The 18042-nt window shown below is 42.7% G+C and overlaps 1 protein-coding gene across 1 annotated transcript in view; it reads right to left on the bottom strand.

The window, feature by feature from the left end:
- Positions 1-18042, bottom strand: part of LOC110517265 (oxysterol-binding protein-related protein 10) — an 88583-nt gene that overhangs the window by 58537 nt on the left and 12004 nt on the right. The window contains exons 2-5 of the mRNA XM_036971323.1: positions 17713-17888; positions 12832-12911; positions 9137-9208; positions 5627-5827 (exon numbers count right to left, since the gene is read on the bottom strand). Of these exons, the coding sequence (XP_036827218.1) occupies positions 5627-5827; positions 9137-9208; positions 12832-12911; positions 17713-17888 (529 nt within the window). The remainder of the gene's footprint in view (positions 1-5626; positions 5828-9136; positions 9209-12831; positions 12912-17712; positions 17889-18042) is intronic.

Raw genomic sequence — 18042 nt, 5'->3', positions numbered from 1 at the left:
CAGGCAGCACTGCTGGAGTCAAGTCATGTGGTCTAGTCTCCGAGCTGGTCGGATGGTGACGGAGCCTGCGAGTGAAAGGCAACAGCATGATTGCAGCACTCCCAGTGTTCACATGGTGGATGTCATCGGGGGAGGGGGGGTTTGATGCCTAGTGAGTGTTAGTGTGCCGTGTTTCCATAAGACTGAGCAGAGCTGTTGGCTCATGTAGAGATTTACTGGGGTGTGATATATGCTACTAGTGTTTACTACTACAGCCCACCAAGTCACAGCTACTTACAACTACACTACGCAGCAGTCTACCTCTACAACCTACCAAACCACTGCCATTCTCATGGGATTTCAGATGTATTTGACCAATTGATTATCTTGTGTACCAAATTATTATTACATGTAGCAAAAATATGGATGAGACGCCAATGGCGTGACAGTGACAATATACAGTGCCTTGCGAAAGTATTCGGCCCCCTTGAACTTTGCGACCTTTTGCCACATTTCAGGCTTCAAACATAAAGATATAAAACTGTATTTTTTTGTGAAGAATCAACAACAAGTGAGACACAATCATGAAGTGGAACGACATTTATTGGATATTTCAAACTTTTTTAACAAAAAAAATTTGAAAAATTGGGCGTGCAAAATTATTCAGCCCCTTTACTTTCAGTGCAGCAAACTCTCTCCAGAAGCTCAGTTAGGATCTCTGAATGATCCAATGTTGACCTAAATGACTAATGATGATAAATACAATCCACCTGTGTGTAATCAAGTCTCCGTATAAATGCACCTGCACTGTGATAGTCTCAGAGGTCCGTTAAAAGCGCAGAGAGCATCATGAAGAACAAGGAACACACCAGGCAGGTCCGAGATACTGTTGTGAAGAAGTTTAAAGCCGGATTTGGATACAAAAAGATTTCCCAAACTTTAAACATCCCAAGGAGCACTGTGCAAGTGATAATATTGAAATGGAAGGAGTATCAGACCACTGCAAATCTACCAAGACCTGGCCGTCCCTCTAAACTTTCAGCTCATACAAGAAGACGACTGATCAGATATGCAGCCAAGAGGCCCATGATCACTCTGGATGAACTGCAGAGATCTACAGCTGAGGTGGGAGACTCTGTCCATAGGACAACAATCAGTCGTATATTGCACAAATCTGGCCTTTATGGAAGAGTGGCAAGAAGAAAGACATTTCTTAAAGATATCCATAAAAAGTGTTGTTTAAAGTTTGCCACAAGCCACCTGGGAGAAACACCAAACATGTGGAAGAAGGTGCTCTGGTCAGATGAAACCAAAATTGAACTTTTTGGCAACAATGCAAAACGTTATGTTTGGCGTAAAAGCAACACAGCTCATCACCCTGAACACACCATACCCACTGTCAAACATGGTGGTGGCAGCATCATGGTTTGGGCCTGCTTTTCTTCAGCAGGGACAGGGAAGATGGTTAAAATTGATGGGAAGATGGATGGAGCCAAATACAGGACCATTCTGGAAGAAAACCTGATGGAGTCTGCAAAAGACCTGAGACTGGGACGGAGATTTGTCTTCCAACAAGACAATGATCCAAAACATAAAGCAAAATCTACAATGGAATGGTTCAAAAATAAACATATCCAGGTGTTAGAATGGCCAAGTCAAAGTCCAGAGCTGAATCCAATCGAGAATCTGTGGAAAGAACTGAAAACTGCTGTTCACAAATGCTCTCCATCCAACCTCACTGAGCTCGAGCTGTTTTGCAAGGAGGAATGGGAAAAAATGTCAGTCTCTCGATGTGCAAAACTGATAGAGACATACCCCAAGCGACTTACAGCTGTAATCGCAGCAAAAGGTGGCGCTACAAAGTATTAACTTAAGGGGGCTGAATAATTTTGCACGCCCAATTTTTCAGTTTTTGATTTGTTAAAAAAGTTTGAAATATCCAATAAATGTCGTTCCACTTCATGATTGTGTCCCACTTGTTGTTGATTCTTCACAAAAAAATACAGTTTTATATCCTTATGTTTGAAGCCTGAAATGTGGCAAAAGGTCACAAAGTTCAAGGGGCCCGAATACTTTCGCAAGGCACTGTATGTTGGAAAGACAGCACAAACTAATCTGGGACCACTGTCCTGTGTCATCTCATAAATCTCCCAGTAAGCAGGGCAGGACAACGATGCCACCTCCCATCCCAGAGCCTCTAAGAAGGTGTATAAATCTGCCTCCAGGCCCCAGCTCCATTCCCTCTCTGTCACCACCTGGCCTGGTGCCAGCCCCCTTTATGGGACTTCATTTTCATCGTGAACAGGAAGGCAGCACAACAACATACAGACGAGGTGAGGAGGAGAGAGAGAGGGAGAGGGAGGGAGGGAGAAAATGGAGGGACGCATAGAATAAAAAATCAGGCCAAGGAAATAGGGGAATGTTACAGGGCTGTTATTGGGCAGAATGCAGGTTAGCATAACATTGAAACAGCATAGAGAAGAGAAAGACAACCCAGTTTCCTATAATATAAGTCCAAATTCAGAAGGGCCCAAATAAGTAAGTGTTTGGGTTATTTCACAATCAAACCATGTGCTTGAAATCCCTCTGGGTTAATTTCAGGTAACAAGTCTACTTTCCAAGTGGTGAGAAATGTTGCCACTCCTGCAGTAGTTTCTCCATTCGTGTTTTTTTAAATACACCCTATCAATCTCAGACAAGATCTCATATTAAACAGTTATTTTCAGTGTTAAGAGTGACGCAGCATAGGGCATCTGATCTGATTGAGTAATTGAAAGGGCATTATGAATTTATTTTACAAGAATGTCAAAAACCTGTAGTGCTGATCGATTTACCAAAAATGTTGGTTATTTTTCGTTCATTTTCTTTTTTACGATTGACAAATCGGATCTAACCTTAACTGTGCAATGTAGAAGGGAGTTGTAGTTTCCAACAGGCCAATATTTTACATAGTTTAGCGCATAAAACATGGTAATTAACAACCATAATCCATTGCGCATATATTTGTCCGGTCTGTTTCTTTTACGCTTGCTACGGAAGAGAAAAGAACGCGCAATCGTGAGGTGATAAAGAGAGCAGCTGTTGCTTCGCGAGGTACCTCTACCTGAAAATACACGATCTAAGTGATTGATAGCTGGTATTCAGCTGTCATAAAAGTATGCCTTATTTACTTTGAAGAACTGCAAAATAGTGATTTTGTGAGACATCTCGATAGAGCTGCTGCCTATTCTGAGATGACGTGGAATGAAAAAATAAAGTCAAATAAAAAATGTAATGTACAAAAACTGAAATATTTTATTAAAGTAATGTGAATAAATAATAAGCAGTAATGGGCAGTCACTACCATCATGGGACGTTTATTAATTGGTTTATTCTGTGTTGTTACAGAATAAAACCCACATAATGCATTTAAAAAAAAAATGTTATAATCGAAACCGAAAACAGTGGTTATTTTTTTAATAATCGAACCGAAACTACATAAAAGTTATCAGCACCAAAAACCTGCCACAGTGTTGTTTGAACACAATGCCACAATGCCGTGGCTCCGTACTCCCCTCTGTTCATATTAACTAGCTCCCTGCCGTTTTAGGTGATCCAATTCCAGCAAAAATGTTATTACATGACTTATTTGCTATCCTGCTAGACGGTGTACTATTCACCAATACCCTTTTTAGAGCTCCAGGAAACTGAGAAACTGTACAAAGCCACCTTGTTCCAGAAACAGAGCCTCAAAAGAGAGCAACCTTTGCTGTTGGCTCTCATACCTGTGCATTGATATGGTGTCCGGTAGCTACAATAGGAATGATACATTCTGACCATTCTGGGGGGGGGATTGTGTTATTTGTGCCATGTAGATTTATCAGTAACTAATGGAACTAATGTTCTGCCCTCCACTCATTCCGGGAAAGCAATGGTACAGCACCCCATACACCATGCCAGTCTTGTCCTGGAGGCAGAACTAAGCTTTTTCCCCCTAGATAGGCCAGCTGCAAAATTGGCTATATCGTAAAAATTCATGAAAACAAAATGTGCTTTTTCGTCTTAAGGTTAGCAGTGTGGATAAGGTTCGGTTTAAAAATGAGGTTTTATGACTTTGTGGCTGTGCCCGCTAGGGATCACTCTGTAGAGCTGCCTCCAGAACAAGATTTATGACAAAAAAAACTCTAACCTGCAAATAATTCAGGGCAAAGACATAATAAATGAACAAACATAACAAAGCCGACATTTTTCTAAAGATCAGAGTATACACAATCCATCACTCATTCCAGTAATTTCCCATTTTACCCGATGTACCTACCGACGCTCCTGAAAAAAATATATTAGTCCTACTTTTTGCAAAGATTAGACAAAAAACTGTTTCTCGTCTGATACTAGAACACGCTTTGTCATCAGTTCGGGAAGTCTTCCCATCAGCTGAAATGTATTCAAGTCATCTTATCTATATAATTCAGCATACAAGTATACAGCCCACTGACAATAGCAGGAACAAAACTAGACCGCTAGGGATAACTAGACAAAAGCTAGAAAGTCTTTCCAGGGCGAAAAACAGAAATTTGTGAATGAATGCATGTGAGCAATAGCCTGGTTAACCCAGATTGAATGCTGTGCTCACAATGATAAGTGCAGTGTTCAGTCGGATTTAACCAGGCTATCCGAGCATGAAGGCAGAGCAGATGTGGACCAGGCTGTGGCCGGAATTGGCAGCTTGGTAACTCCATGGGGTATAATTGATACAGTACAGGGCCCGCTTAGCACAGTCTGACACTGATAGAATTTCCCCCTAAAGAAAGGAGACATACAACAAAGTACAGAGTGCGTTTGGGAGGATGACTAATGGCAATCGGAGGGGTTCTCAGTCACGAAAGTACTACTCCAAAATGTCCATGCAAATCCATGCCAAATTCCGCAATTGGTTACTCAACCATTTTAGCAAACACTGGAATTACCAGTATAATGCCCTTTCATCCTCTTCACTCCATAGGCCCACCATCAGCTTGCGCAGTGTTTCCCCAAACTCAGTCCTGGGGACCCCAAGGGGTGCAGGTTTTGTTTTTTAACCCTAGCACCACACAGCTGATTCAAATAATCAAAGCTTGATGGTGTCATTATTTGAATCAGCTGTGTAGTTCTAGGGCAAAAGCCAAAACGTGCACCCCTTGGGGTCCACAGGACCGAGTTTTGGAAACGCTGAGCTAGCCTTTTAGCTAGCTTTCCCCTTTGTCGCATGCCATTTTAAGCAGTACAGAGAAATGCCAAGACAGCTAAAGCTACAGACATAGAGCGCAGTGCAGTCAATGTTGATAGGGTCAGAAGCCTAGGCCAAAATAATTGTTGCTGAACTCGTTGCACCAACGGACAACCTGAGGGTAAGCAGAAACACTGAACACATAGGACAAGAAATATGGTGCAGTATGAAAATAAGTTGTTGGGATCAATGTTGTGGTCAATTTAAAATGACAACGTCATGTACTTTGAACAGAAATATTCCCTATTGTGTACATAGTACATTTAAAAATCCAAACTCCACGGACGCCAATCTGTCTGACATTGTGATGAATTTGGCAGTCTCCCTAAAGCGTATGACAATTAATTATCAATACAGCCATGATGATGTCATCACAGAGGGACAGTTTCAGGTTCCACCCACCTCTTTGACCTCCAGTAGTCGGCCGGGATACTGGTTCTTGGCCCGTCGAGCAGCGGCTGGGGACTTGTGGTGGGTGATGGTCACGATGTTGCTCGGTGTGCCCGGACACGCCAAGTGCCTCTGGATACCAGGCGATGAGGAGGCAGGTGGGAGGTGGGGGAGGAGGGAGACGCTACGGGACCGACCGGAAGACGACGAGCCCTGAGATAGAAAGACACACAAAAAAAGTGGAGGGATGTGTGAACTGCCACACCACTCAGCTACTTCCTACTACTATTTTCATATTCACCTGTATCCTTTAGCCTTCTTGAATAAGCTTGGGTACAATATGAAAGCCATGTTGAAATCTATGCCTGACGACGGGCAGCAAACCAAAGACTGCACCTTGTGGTTTCCTTAAAAGGTCCGCATTTCAGTCGTATGAGGAGAACCGTGACTAAACCTTAGCCTGGGCCTCCTGTTATTACAAACCCCAAACAAAACCAGAGCAAAAGCTACCACCTTTCCAGTGAACTCAACTCCTAAATTAGCTTCAGGTTATTTCCATCCTGGCAAGAGCAAATAAGGTACGTAGAGGTGAACGAACAGAAATTTAAGAAGCCATCAACCAAACTTAAAAAAGTGGACCTTTGCCTTCCGTCTTCTTTATAGCTCTACACCAAAAAAAAAATCTAATCCGGTTCTCTCCTTCCTTCTGTCCCTCTTTGGTCTCTCCATTTCCCTGCCCTCTCTATACTGTCTGCCATGTCTCTCAGTCGGAACCCGTCCTCACCCTCAATCAATTTACAGCAGTTCCAGAGAGACAGCGCCCCTCCACCCTGGATACCAGAGGCCTGGGCACAGCACAGCACAGCACATTCGAGAGAGAGAGCAGAGGTAAGATAGATAGATAAATTGATCAAATAAACGACTGCCTCCCTGAGCACTGCTCACCGGAGGAGAAACAACTCGGCTTCCATTTTGGAAGCAGCAACTCTCACTCCCAGGACCACAGAGCCATAATAGTCACAAACGGAATAAGGCACATTGTGACACTGCAGGAAAGTGCAGGATACTTTATTTCCCAATGGCCGTATGTGAATCATTCAAATTCTCACCCTAACGACGTTTAAAATCGTGAGACGGCAGCTTTCTGTGAGAACAAGGCCATGAAGCTACAGCAGTGAGTAAATCAGATGGGGGGGAGCGGGGGGGGGGGGGGGGGGGAGACACTCTCCCCCCCAGCATTTAGATGTGTCCAACAGCAGCTCAGGTCTCTCCTCTCTAAAACTGGCACAGAGCTGCAGGCGTTTCAGAAAACTGCAACAGTGAGAAGATGGCAGAGTCATCGAGATGGAGAGAGGGAGCAAATGAGGGATTATGAGAACAAGTACTGAACCCAGAGAAAGCGAGAGAAATAGAAAGAGAGAGAAAACCACCTGTATCACTGATAGCTGGGAGAGGAAAAGTTACTGTCATGCATGGCTAACGTTAGCTAGCAGATTTTAACGGGCTAATGTGACGCTCCATTAGCCATTACAGGATAGGTACTGTTTGTGGAGTAGCACAGAGAATTTGACCAACCTTATCCTGGCCATACAATCTTAGTTCTTGATTCAGCCAAACATCATCTAAAATTAGTGTGTTTAGTTGCAGGTGGTTCATTTGAATTTAGAAAATGCGCTGTTATTAAAATACTTTTTTTTTTTGCTCCATGAAGTAATCCAACAATGTGTTCGAATGTGTACAAATCTTTTCTCATTGATTGAGACAGGTGGGTCTACCCCAAAGTGCCACATGTCACTCACCTGTTTCAATCAATGAGATAAGATTTTAAATAAACAAGATGGAGGCATACACATAAAAATTTAGCATTTTCTAAATTCAAACAAAGCACCTACAAATGGATACTGACATTTTTGAAGGTACATGTTTGGCTGAATCGAGAATGAATATAGTATCGCCAATTTAAGGTTGGCCGAAAATTCTCTGTGCTACTTCCACCATGACCTATCCTGTAATGGCTAATGGAGCAACACATTAGCCTGTTACAATCTGCTAGCAAGGCTAACTGACGAACCCTGCAAAGATTATTCAAGCTTGTGAACTATGCAACTTGTTCTACCTTTCAGTGGATACAGAAACAACTTCTCATGAGGGTACAACAACAACAACAAAAACGCTCCAATTTCTGCATTCTATTAGGTCTCCAATTTGGTAAGGGTAAAGATTTACCACTGCTTGGTTCACGCCTTTCCCTATTAGGAAACACTTGAGTGACTGACTCTACATACACTGTACACATAATGCAATCCCTCTCCACTTACACAGCCTCAGCAGTACTTCAACAAGCTCCCATTGCCCTCCTCCCAACAGGCATGTCTGCCCCTCACAGGTGTGCCCATACTGCTTAGGCTGACTTGGCCCGCCATAACAGAACGTGGGGTGGTGGGCACCACATAAGTCAGGAGACGGTATCAAAAAAAGGCAGAAATAATCTACTGAAATGTATCTACAGTGGGGCCTTGCTGGGCCCGGTTAAGAGGAACCCGAAAGTGATATATAAATGATATTCTGAAGGTTCTGTAGGGAATTACTTCCCACAAGAGAGCCGGGATGAGAGGAATTTCAAACATCAGTGAGAGTTATTTTATAACACAGTAGAATCCGCTCTTCCACTACAGTGTGGTACAAAATGTAGCCTCAGACGATGAGAGATGCCTTTCTACTGTTCTACTGTACAAAGAAAGTCATTGTCAACGCACCAGAGAAAGGATTGCCGTTTGTAACTGGTGACCGACACGTTGAACGAAACTGTATGAAATGCGTGACAGCTTTTTGAATACAAAAGTTTAAATCTCCACCGAAAGCGTAAATAAGCAGCTAAACTGAGGAAAGCGCAGTTTACTTATCAGTTGTACACCCAGCACTGGCAATAATAAAAACTATAGAACAGAAATTGCCCTCATTCCCCAAGTGTATTTTGGCGCTCAGGCTATTGTAGATTGTTTATGCTAAGCCAGGAATACATCTTAGACTTTGGAAGAGATGTGATACTGATCTCGGAGGCGGAATGGGAGGCTTAGACACGATTAGATACGGTTGTCTGTCACGGTACAGGAACCCAAAAAAAGCTCACCCGCTTTTGACAAGAGGGAGAGAAAAAAAAGAAACTCCTCTTTTGGGGAGCCTTCCCCTTACTGATCCAAGTTAAGGAGTATAATTGGACTTCTGTCTATTCAACTGTGTAGCACTTTTTTGAAAAAGTGAATATACGCTGGGTATGAGAGTTTGCAATGAAAGTTTTCAAGCTGGTATCCAAGAACATAAAGGCTTTTTCTACACTTTCAAATATATGGAGGAGGGCAGAAAGTGAGAACCGGGACACAACGAGAGGTGAAGACATGGACAACCCTATAAGTGTATTTATGTCTACAGTATATAGAGATCTGAAAATTTAGAAGGCAGGTGTTTGTACATTGTTGGTACAGGGTCAGTAGCTCAGGTGTGGACGGGTGCATCTTGACTCACCAGCCCCTCCTGGCTGCCTCCCGTCGTTCTCTCCACACTCAGGTGCTCATCCGATCCCTTAAACTTCCAGACCTAAGGCCAAACACACAACAAAAAAAACAGAACTCAGTACAGGGTCGTGTTCAGTAGCTGGGGAAATGGAAAGATACAACCTCAACTTGTCTAATAAGAAAATATCATTTTTGTTTTCCCATTACAAAACTTATGTGCCCTGATGAACATGACCCAGGTGCAAAACGGATGACGTTTCTTCCTTCCACTGTTAAAATGAACTGGTCGGCACACTGCTATACAGTAGGTTCTAAATCTTCACCGTTCCCTTCACAACCCAGCGACTTCCAAACCAGGCTGCCAAGGCCCACAGCAGAGATCCAGAGGATGGCGTAACTCCATAATGAGGCTGATACTCCACTGTCACATGGAGACTGGCTTTAAAATGTACCCCGGACAGACAGTGCAAAGCCAGCAGAGACCAACAATAGGTGTACGGGAGCGCCAGAGATGGTGAATGCATGGTCTGCTACCCTCTTATCTATTACACCAAGAGAGCAGGAGTCCATAACCAGCCGTACTGCCCCAAATTCTATTCACTCTCCAAATCAAGTCTACGTCGGCAATGGATTAACACAAACTCATTTACATAAGGAAACGTGTCCGATTGTCTTTTTTGACAGGAAACAGGAACCATATTTACGAGAGTTATTGTGCCACGAGGCAGGGGTGGAGGAAATGGGGGTGATGCGTGATAGGAGAGCGCGAGGAGATGCAGACAGGGAGAGCATTGTTTGTAGACCACTGCGGTGCACTCACACAATCAGTCTGTAGACATGGGGAGATGGAGAGAGAAAACGAAGGAGAGAGCAAAGGAGAGAGAGAGCGCGAGTGAATGAAAGGAAGAGAAAGAGCAAAATATAGTATGCTGAAGAATAGGCCATTTGCCAAAACAAAAAACTTTTTCCTAGAAGAAAACACAATATGCTGCAGTAAAATTTAAAAAAAAAAAAAAAAAAAAACTATGGTGGCAGTCTGGATTCAACATGACCTTGACTTGAATCTGACTTTCACAGACTTTTCCACACAAACTTTTTTTTTTTAATTAAAGAGTTCATAGGTTTGGAAGGGTTCCACAAAGTTATTACCAGGTGGCACGTACCCAGGTTACCTCTCACTCTCAAAACAGACAGAGAGGATCATGGATGATACTCTATTTAAAGGGAATAGCTGACTCCCATAAGTCCTACTGTAGCAGCCGCAGAGCCCTATGGGAGGAGATAGCAGGAGCGTTAGAGGGGTAGAGGAGGGAGGAGCAGGTGTACGAGCTGTGCCAAGATAAGATGGGATCTACAAGAGAGGATAATTCTGCAAGGTGATGGGAAGCATTCATGTCTACACCAGAATTACTCACCTGGTATACAGTGCCTCCATAAAGTATTCACACCCCTTGACTTTTTCCAAATTTGGTTTGCGTTACAGCCTTAATTTAAAATGGATTACATTGAGATTTTGAGAACTGGCCAAAACACAATTCCCCATGATATCAAAAGCGGAATTATGTTTTTAGAAATATTTACAAACGAATTAAAAATGAAAAGCTGAAATAGCTTGAGTGAACAATTATTCAACCCCTTTGTATGGCAAGCCTAAATAAGGTGCATGGACTCACTCTGTGTGCAAGAATAGTGTTAAACATGATTTTTGAATGACTACCTCATCTCTGTACCCTACACATACAGATAATTGCAAGGTCCCTCAGTCGAGCAGTGATTTTCATACAGATTTAACCACAAAGACCAGGGAGGTTTTCCAATCCCCAGCAAAGGGCACTTGTAGGTAGATGGGTAAAAGAAAAAAAGAAAAGCAGACATTGAATATCCCTTTGAGCATGGGAAGTTAATAATTACACCCAGGATGGTGTATCAATACACCCAGTCACTACAATGATACAGGCGTCCTTCCGAACTCCTGAGCGGCAGGTAGCCTAGCGGTTAAGAGCGTTGGGCCAGTAACCAAAAGGTTGCTGGTTCGAATCCCCAATCAGACTAGGTGAGAAAAAAATATATATTTCATTGCCCTTGAGCAAGGCACTTAACCCTAAATGTCACTCTGGATAAGAGCGTCTGCTAAATTACTCAAATGTAAAACTCAGATGCCGGGAAGACGGAAGGAAACCAATGGTGAATTTAAAACAGTTAGAGTTTAATGGTTGTGATAGGATGGATCAACAACGTTGTAATTACACAATACTAACCTAAATGACAGAGTGAAAAGAAGGAAGCCAGTACAGACTAAAAACATATTCCAAGACATGTATCCTGATTGCAATGAGGCACTAAAGTAAAACTGCAAAAAATGACCTAAATACAAAGTGTTATGTTTGGGGCAAATCCAATACGTCACCGAGTATCAATGTTCATATTGTCAAGCATGGTGGTGGCTGCATCATGCTATGGGTATGCTTGTCATCGGCAAGGACTAGGGAGTTTTTTTAGGATAAAAAAAACAGAATAGAGCTTAGCGCAGCCAAAATCCTAGAAAACCTGGTTGTCTGCTTTCCAACAGACACTGGGAGACAAGTTCACTTTTCAGCAGGACAAGAACCTAAAACACAAGGCCAGATATACACTGGAGTAGCTTACCAAGACGACATTGAATGTTCCTGAGTGGCCTAGTTAAAGTTTTGACTTAAAATAGTCTTGAAAATCTATGGAAAGACTTGAAAATGACCAACAACCAACTTGACAGAGCTTAAATCCTCTTCTGAAGAATAATGTGCAAATATACAATCCAGGTATGAAAATCTCTTAGAGTCTTACCCAGAAAGGTGATTCTAACATGTATTGACTCAGGGGTGTGAGATAAATGAGATATTTCTGTATTTCATTTGGAATAAATTTGGTAACATTTCTAAAAACATGTTTTCACTTTGTCATTATGGGGTATTGTGTGTAGATGGGTGAGAGAAAACAATATATATTTTCAATTAAGGCTGTAAAAAAAATACATGTGTAATAAGTCAAGGGGTATGAATTCTTTCTGAAGGCTATGAACGTTATCTACTGTGCCTGCTGTGTGCATTGAGACTGCATGAACGCAAAGGAATTCCAAAATCCAACCACTATAGGAAAGAGCATTCGCTGTTTCAGTGTACCAACAGTGCACCCAACAAGGGTTTGCAACAAAATCTCACAACCACAAAGCTACTTTCTCTCAAACTACTTCACTTCTCCCGCTATCGACCCCTACACTAATACCATAGTTGTCCGTTCAAGCCATCTGTCAAAAGCCATATTTACAGCAATTTAAATTTCCTCCAAGGTGCCTGAACCCAAGTAATTCAATCAATCGGCAGAAGTGGGAAATCCCTGCGATGAGATTTGTAAACTAATATCCAGGCTGTATCACAACCGACCGTGATTGGGAGTCCCATAGGGTGGCGCACAATTTGCCCAGCGCCGTCCGGGCTTGGCCGGCGTAGGCCGCAAATTGTAACTAGGAATTTGTTCTTAACTGACTTGCTTAGTTAAATAAAGGTTAAATAAAAATGTTAAATTAAAAATAAATTAAAAATTACAAGTGAAAGTCAAGGCTTCCCTGTCACTGCACCGCTCTTCCTGAGGGACATATTCCAGGAGCTAGAGCTTAGTAGTGACTGCAGTGTGTGTGTGTGTGTGTGTGCGCAAGCGCGTTGTACACACCTTGGCACTGCTGTCGGAATGGCGTCTGGCGCACGCTTGGAGTTGGTTCATCCAGAACTGCTGCTCTTTGGCGTCGGATGCTACGGAGACACAAAAGGAGCTAATTAAATTGTTAATTTCCGATAACCATCATCGTCACAATGGGAGAAATAGGAAACGTCATCATACGAGTTAATGGTCAGTTCGATATGTAGGTAGTCGTCACAAAATGTGTCATTATGTGTTGCATATCACTTTTCAGATTGACATCCAATTTGTGTCTGACACATTATCAGCCAATGTATTCTGTTACAGGGTCAGGGTCTGATAATTGTAGTACATCAGTACTGTAGTGCATCAGGTTTGTTTACGTTGATCCCAAACTCCCTGAGTAGGGGCTTTTAAACTACTGAACTTTACAATAGTATCTGTGACCATATTCTACAACTCACTAAAACATAGTCTAAGACACATTTTCAGATTGATTGAAAGCTTGATCTTTAACCTAAACTCTCAATGATGGGGGGGGGGGGGCAACAGTGTCTGCGATTAGCTAAAATGGCAGACATTTCACATGCACAGAGGCAGCCTGCTATCCAAACACCAACCATGGAAAAAGTGACTCACTGGACCCCTTTTGTTTTACAAGACAGTAAACTGCCCTCCGAGGCCAGACACGTCAATAAGCCCGTTTCATTTCATTAACCGATTAATTGGCAGAGCCTGCTTTGTCCAGCCTGACGTCTACAAAATAGTACAAACTCTTTCGACTAGACTAGCTAGACCAATTGGGGATATCATTGTGACTGACTGGGAAAACTTTACTTCAAGAGCAATTCAGCATCTCAACCTATTATTCAGTGAGATACTATCAAATTGTGTGTACCAAAGTCTCCAGTCTCCATGGTAACGCTCCAAGGAGAAAATAAGAACATTTCATTAGCAACGGAACCGAATATAGCAGCCTTGTCTGGACTCATGGAGTCCTTAATAGTGATTAACTGAAACAAATGGGCACGATCATGAACGGTGGAGTGCGGAACGCTGAATCTATTCATGAGAGTTTAGTCTCGAGAAAGAGTCATTTCTTGGAAGGGTAATGGTCTCATTTGAGCACTGTGACGTGAGTTTCTGTCACTCACTTAAGGCCTAAACTATTTTTCAAGCACCTGAAATTGTCGCTTGAGTGAGGAGGCAGGAGGAGGAGACACACCCACACTAACAAATGTCAACTGGGACACTTAGAACAGTGAACAGCTCCTCCTCTGCTCTCTCAAGAGAACACTGCGTACATGTAGGCCATTCATAATGAAACACCTGTACCCAGCTGTCTGTTAAGACTCTTCCTCCCGTGGGTTCCGTCTACATCAGCAGCATCTTTTTTTCCCCCTTTCAAAAACGTCTCAGTTTAGAATCTGCGACACATTTAGAGCAGCAATTATGGGGTCTTGATTCATACAAGCGTTGCCGGGATTGTACATAATTAGCTAGCTGTAATGAACAGAGGTGGGTCTGGCAGTGCTGAGCGGTTATTGTTTATATGCAAATATGCACCTGTTTTGAATGGTGAAAAGGACGCTAAAGTCACTAACATGAGCTACTTGCACACTAATCCTTACTTAGCGAAGACCAGGTCGTTCTTGTGCTCGATCTAAAAAAAAAGGTAACCCCAAAAGACTGCCAATGTTCTGTTCAAAAAAAGGTCCCTGGTTTGGAGTTGGAGGGGTGGCAGTTCCCTTCAGCTGATGGACGAGCCACGCTTGTTTTGGCAAATGAGAACAAGCAGCACAACACAGTCCGACCCATTTGCAATGGAGGAACGACGGTCACATGCCATTTAAATAACACCATCTCTGCATTTCAATAAAGGGGGGGGGTCAACGTACGCTTCAATATAGACTCTAAAGAGAGGGCACTAATGTCTATCCATTGCCATTCAAGCATGTAACCATGACCATGTAATTACACCGATGCTAATTACAGTGATCGAGTGGATGTTGTTGGCTAAAATAATAGTCTCATACTTTTGAGGGAGCTGGTGGGGGATCTGATTAAGGTGAATGGAGATAATATGACAAGGCAGCACTCTGAATATGTACTTCATAACTGATGGTTATTAAACATGACTGCTATGGGAGAGTAGGGATTATTGCAGTTGCTGGGAAGAACATAAACCCAGGGCTTATCCTACACAGTGCAAGCGTAAAAAAAATATATATATCACTAATTTGTCTTTTGACCAATCAGATCCACTCTGAAAAAGATCTGATGTGATTGGTCAAAAGACCAATTAGCGGAAAAAAGATCAGAATTGGGCTGCCTGTGTAAACGCAGCCTTTGTCACCAGATCTCAACCCAATTGAACACTTGTGGGAGATTCTAGCGTGGCGCCTGACATCGTTTTTCACCACTTTCAACAAAACAGTTCCAGACACTTGTGGACTCTATGCCAAGGCGCAATGAATCTATTCTGGCTTGTGGTGGCCCGACGCCCTATTAAAAGTCAAACACATCGTTCAGCAAGCTGTGTTTTTGCTACCACCCGCTATAGACGTGTGACTTGAAATTGTCACTTGATTCTACGTGTAAAAATCGGTGTGCACTCAGTTCGCAAATTAAAGCTAGCATCTCTGAACAGAGTGCCAAGTACTCTCTGCCAGCAAATGCTATTGGTGTGTCTGAGCCCTGAGACACTTTATGTTGGTGTTTCCTTTATTTTTGCCATCCCTAGTATGTAGAAGTAATATGGATCCTTATTCTGGATGAGATTGAATTTGTTCTAGGCAATATTAAATATTTCATCAACTGGATGGTTCGAGACCTGAATTCTGATTGGCTGATAGCCGTGGTATATCAGACCGTATACCACGGGTATGACAAAACATTTATTTCTACTGCTCTAATTACATTGGTAGACGGTTTATAATAGCAGTGAGGCACCTCGGGGGTTTGTGGTATGTTGGCCAACATACCACGGCTAAGGGCTGTATCCAGGCACTCCGCGATGCGTCGTGCGTACAGCTCTCAGCCGTAGTATATTGGCCATATACCACAGGCCATCGTGCCTTACTGATTAATAATAATAATAATAATAATAATAATTCACAATAATGCCTGATATGCAGTCAGGCATCTCAATTAGCCCCCTTGAAAAGCCGTGAAAATAACTTGACCCTTCTAAACAGCCCTCGTGTCTTATTCCTGGCACCATCTGATCAACAGCTTTAAAATTTGCCATTTGATCATTCAAACAGGATATAATTCATGCTGGTTTCACCTTTTAATTTCATACACTCTGGAGCAATGAGCATGGCTCCGGGCAAAGCTCAAAACATAATGCTCCCGCTTATTCGACTAAAACTAATTACCCTATGCTGCCTTGGTTGGATATCAGATGAAGACGAAGCCTGTGCTTTAGCGTCTGTATCAGATCTCACATAGTTCCACATGGCTTGAATACGACATTCTTAAATTCAACACCAAGGACACCTGAAGGGAGATTATTGGCTTACAGAAATATGCACCTTCTCCAGTGACTTAACGTTTGACAGTTTGTGAAGGGGGATTCAAGGACATCCACATGAAAAGGAAAGGACACATTCACAGCTGGGCTGTACAAACATCACCCGTAAGGCGCTACTACTAGAGGTTGGTTGTTGCAGAATCACCAAAACAGGAAACGTGTTCCTGGTTGAACCTTGAACTTCTCCCTTCCCAGTAGAAGCCTGGGTTTCCATGACAACCCGGGTGAGATTTAAGGTGCACCTACTAATTCTGAGTCAAAGACTCATGAAAGGTTGCTACACTACAGGGTGGTGGGTATTGTTCCCCGCCATTTGGCTTAATTCAAATGTCACCATCCCAATCAGAGACTTGTATGCCACTAAGTATAGTGTTTAGACCTTCCAAAAAAAAAAAAAAATACACCAAACTAGCTTCTTTGATAAGGATAGTAATTTAACTTTTTTATTTAAGCTGCATCTAGTTCCATCCCTACATCAATAGATGGATCACTGAGTCATCCACAGATCCAGGGAAAGTTATTCTGATACCTCCCCTTGGGGAATGTACAGGGACATTCCACAAACTAAAGCGACAGGGAGTCTCTTGCATCGTCAGTGGATACAGGCTTCGGACTAGGGCCGGGACAAACTGCGATACGAACTGCGATTAGTATCGTGGCAAGGAAACACAAAGCGGATTCAATTTCTTCAGGTAAACAGCCCTAATGTTGGAAACAAACATCATTATGTTGTCATCCAGAGTCACATTTCTTCTTCTTTTTTTCTCCGAGCTGTAGCACACTTTATTTTACATACAGCAGGTTTTTAAAAAAGGACCAAAAGAGCTTCGTCTTTTCATTTTTTTGCCATGGAAAAAAAATATTGCGGTACTGGTATCATCCCACCCCTACTTCTGACAGAGCGAGCCTGTAGCATAGTGGCCAGTTTAAACCCAATGGACCTAGGCCTCAACCGTAGCTCATAGAGGGGAGTGTCCCTTTTGACAGGATGTATCGACCAGTACAGTTACCCTGTTCAAACTTTCAGCAATGCGACAAGGCAGCTTATATAGAATGCCCGTGTAGCCCACTCATGCAAGCTCAAGAGAACTCCTGTCAAGTGTGGGAAATGGAGTTGGCAAAATGAAAGTTAGTAATGTGACTCGTAAAATATTCATGAAGCTAAGTTACAACACCACAGGTTCAATTTCATTATACACTTTTCCAAAACAAAGACTGGGTTGTTGGGAATGTTTTTTCCCGGTGCACAATTTAAGCTGCTTGAAGTGGTATCGCTATATTGCGCAACCGCAAAACGCCCACAAGGCAATGCAATCTTCCCGCTGTCCCCACGCAATCTCCCTGAATACCCAATCTCTGACTAATAAGGGTTCGCGTACCTCTGAGCTTGTAAAGCTCGCCATTGAATGAGTTGACGATAAACATGTGTGGTGCCTCATCACTCTGGACAACCGACGCACCAATCAGAGGCAGGGAGCCCCTGGGCTTCTGGGTCTTGCCATGTTCATGTACAAAGTACTGCAGCTGTCCCAGCTCTGGGTCCAGCACAAAATACCTGTAGGAGAGGGTGAGAGAAAGGGAGGGAGGGGAGAGAAACATTTATATTAGCATTTATTTGTATGTTCTCATCATTGTTTAATGCTAATTCTATTGCTTTAGCAGTAATTGCAACCGCTAAGTAATATAGTGATGATCGAGAGGAGCACACA

The sequence above is a fragment of the Oncorhynchus mykiss genome, chromosome 32, assembly GCF_013265735.2.
Source record: "Oncorhynchus mykiss isolate Arlee chromosome 32, USDA_OmykA_1.1, whole genome shotgun sequence".
Lineage (NCBI taxonomy): Eukaryota > Metazoa > Chordata > Actinopteri > Salmoniformes > Salmonidae > Oncorhynchus > Oncorhynchus mykiss.
The sequence above is the reverse complement of the archived record's forward strand: the minus strand, read 5'-3'. Positions and strand labels throughout refer to the sequence as shown.